The sequence below is a fragment of the Buceros rhinoceros genome, unplaced genomic scaffold (assembly GCF_000710305.1).
Source record: "Buceros rhinoceros silvestris isolate BGI_N320 unplaced genomic scaffold, ASM71030v1 scaffold30042, whole genome shotgun sequence".
Classification (NCBI taxonomy): domain Eukaryota; kingdom Metazoa; phylum Chordata; class Aves; order Bucerotiformes; family Bucerotidae; genus Buceros; species Buceros rhinoceros.
In genome coordinates, this window is record NW_010397616.1 from 1,950 (window position 1) to 3,797 (window position 1,848).

The following is a 1,848-nucleotide window of genomic DNA, read 5'->3' on the forward strand; positions in this document are numbered from 1 at the left end:
CCCTGCTTTGGGCTGGTGCAGAGATCTTGGGGCTGGTGATCTGTGTGAGGTCTTGAGTTCTCCCCGTTGCCACTCGTGGACAGTGCAGGAGCTCATGCAGGAACTTTTTCATCTCCCTACGCATCCCGCTGCCGGAGTTCCCTCTTGGCCAGCTGAAGCCAGGGAGACATCTGGGGGAACACCGGCAGCTAAGTTTCCCTGCTCTCTCCTGTCTCTGCAGGTTTGTGTGGAGATCCCTGGGACGTCCAAGCTGCTCCTGGAACTGCCGCTTGTCATCGGAACCATCCCGCTGCATCCGTTCGGGAGCCGCACGTCCAGCATCAGCAGCCAGTACAGTGTCAACCTGGACTGGCTGAGCACCATCCCGGAGCAGCCGGAGGGTGAGCATCTCCCTCTCCCCGGGGTCTGCCAGGTGCTGCAAACCCCCAGGTCAACCTGCTGGCCTTGAGGGTCAGAGCAAGTTCGTAACCTTTCTTGCTCCAGGACCAGCCTTTGCTTTTTTCACTTCAGTTTCTGGTTGTGTTGCTGCATCTCCTGGGTTCCTCCCCCGCAGAACTGGGAGGGTTTGGGAAATACGGGATTTGAAGCCCTTCTACCTGCGCGTCTCCCATTAGGGGAGTGATTCCTGTTCCCTGATGGCTCTCTTCTCTCTTCAGCTCCCCCGGAATACTCAGCGGTCGTGTCCAGTCCGGAGGCCGAGCAGAGCCTGGCTCCGCCATGTCGCAGCGAGCTCGGCGGCATCCTGGAGGGTCCCTTCTTTGCCTACATCCAGGAGTTTCGCTTCCGACCACCTCCGCTGTATTCGGAGGTAACCAATCCCCCTGGGCTGGGAGGGCTGGGGAGCTGGCCGAGCTGTCCCTGCTACTGAGCTTTTTCACGCTAAATTTGGCTTTGCAGATTGATCCAAACCCTCCTTCAAACAACATCCGTCCGCGCTGCATGACCTGTTGAGAGAAGCGCGTCGGTTGCAGTTGACAGCGTGGTGATCCCTTGGGATGGGAGCTCACAGCCCGGCAGCACTTCGGTCTGGAAAAAGGGACGTGGCAGCCGTGAGACCAGAGCTCCTGCAGCGCTGAGCCCCCGGCTCCGCTCACTGCCCTCCGCTACTCTTGCCGTGACTGTCCCGTGGACTGACACCAAGCGTGGTGGTGTAGAGTCATGTGTGGTAGGAGAACACAGGAGACCCCGCGGTGTGGAGCGGCTCCGTGTGTAGCTGGGCAGGATGCGGAGGGTCAATAACTGCCCCAGGATTTGGGGTTCGCAGGGGGATTATTTGCTCTCCCCTTGCCTGCAGTGGCTGTGCTCGGGCAAGTGCTGTCGTGGAAATCAGGAGCTTGGAAGGGTTTCTCGGGATTTCTAGAGAATATTTTGATCTTGCTCGGGTCTGCATCCCGTGGCGATGCAGGTGCAGCCCTTCTCCTGCAGCAGCTCACCAGGGGTTCAGCTCCCCAAGAATGTACAAGGCCCTTTTCTGGGCAGATGAAGCAGACTTTGTCCACTGCTGATAATCCTTGCCACGAGCCTGGTGATGCCTGCAGGGGAACTGTGAAGGCTTCCACAGGCTGGTACCAGGGCAGAGGACCTGGGGGATGAGTTTATGATCAGTGGCAGCGTTCTGGGGCCGTTTACTGGGAACAGGAAAGCTGGTTCTTGTGGGTCAGCACCAAACCTGCACCATGTGCTGCCGCCTCCCCCATGATGGGGCTGAAAACCAGCCCCCGAAGGGCGGTACCACCGTGGGGCTGTTGGAGCTGTGGCGCTGTCATCTCCCTGGTGGCCACGGAGATAGAAGGAAGCCCGGTCCGAGGCCAGTGGCAGGCCCCAATGTTGTAATGGGAGGTGGAACAG

At 59.3% G+C, this 1,848-nt stretch overlaps 1 protein-coding gene across 1 annotated transcript in view; it reads left to right on the forward strand.

Moving 5' to 3' along the window:
* ARRDC2 (arrestin domain containing 2) overlaps positions 1-951 on the forward strand; it is a gene marked incomplete at its 5' end in the record, with an annotated part of 2,401 nt that extends 1,450 nt beyond the window's left edge. The window contains 3 exons of the mRNA XM_010146327.1: positions 202-380; positions 657-808; positions 898-951. Of these exons, the coding sequence (XP_010144629.1) occupies positions 202-380; positions 657-808; positions 898-951 (385 nt within the window). The remainder of the gene's footprint in view (positions 1-201; positions 381-656; positions 809-897) is intronic.
* Between the last annotated feature and the right edge of the window lie 897 nt (positions 952-1,848).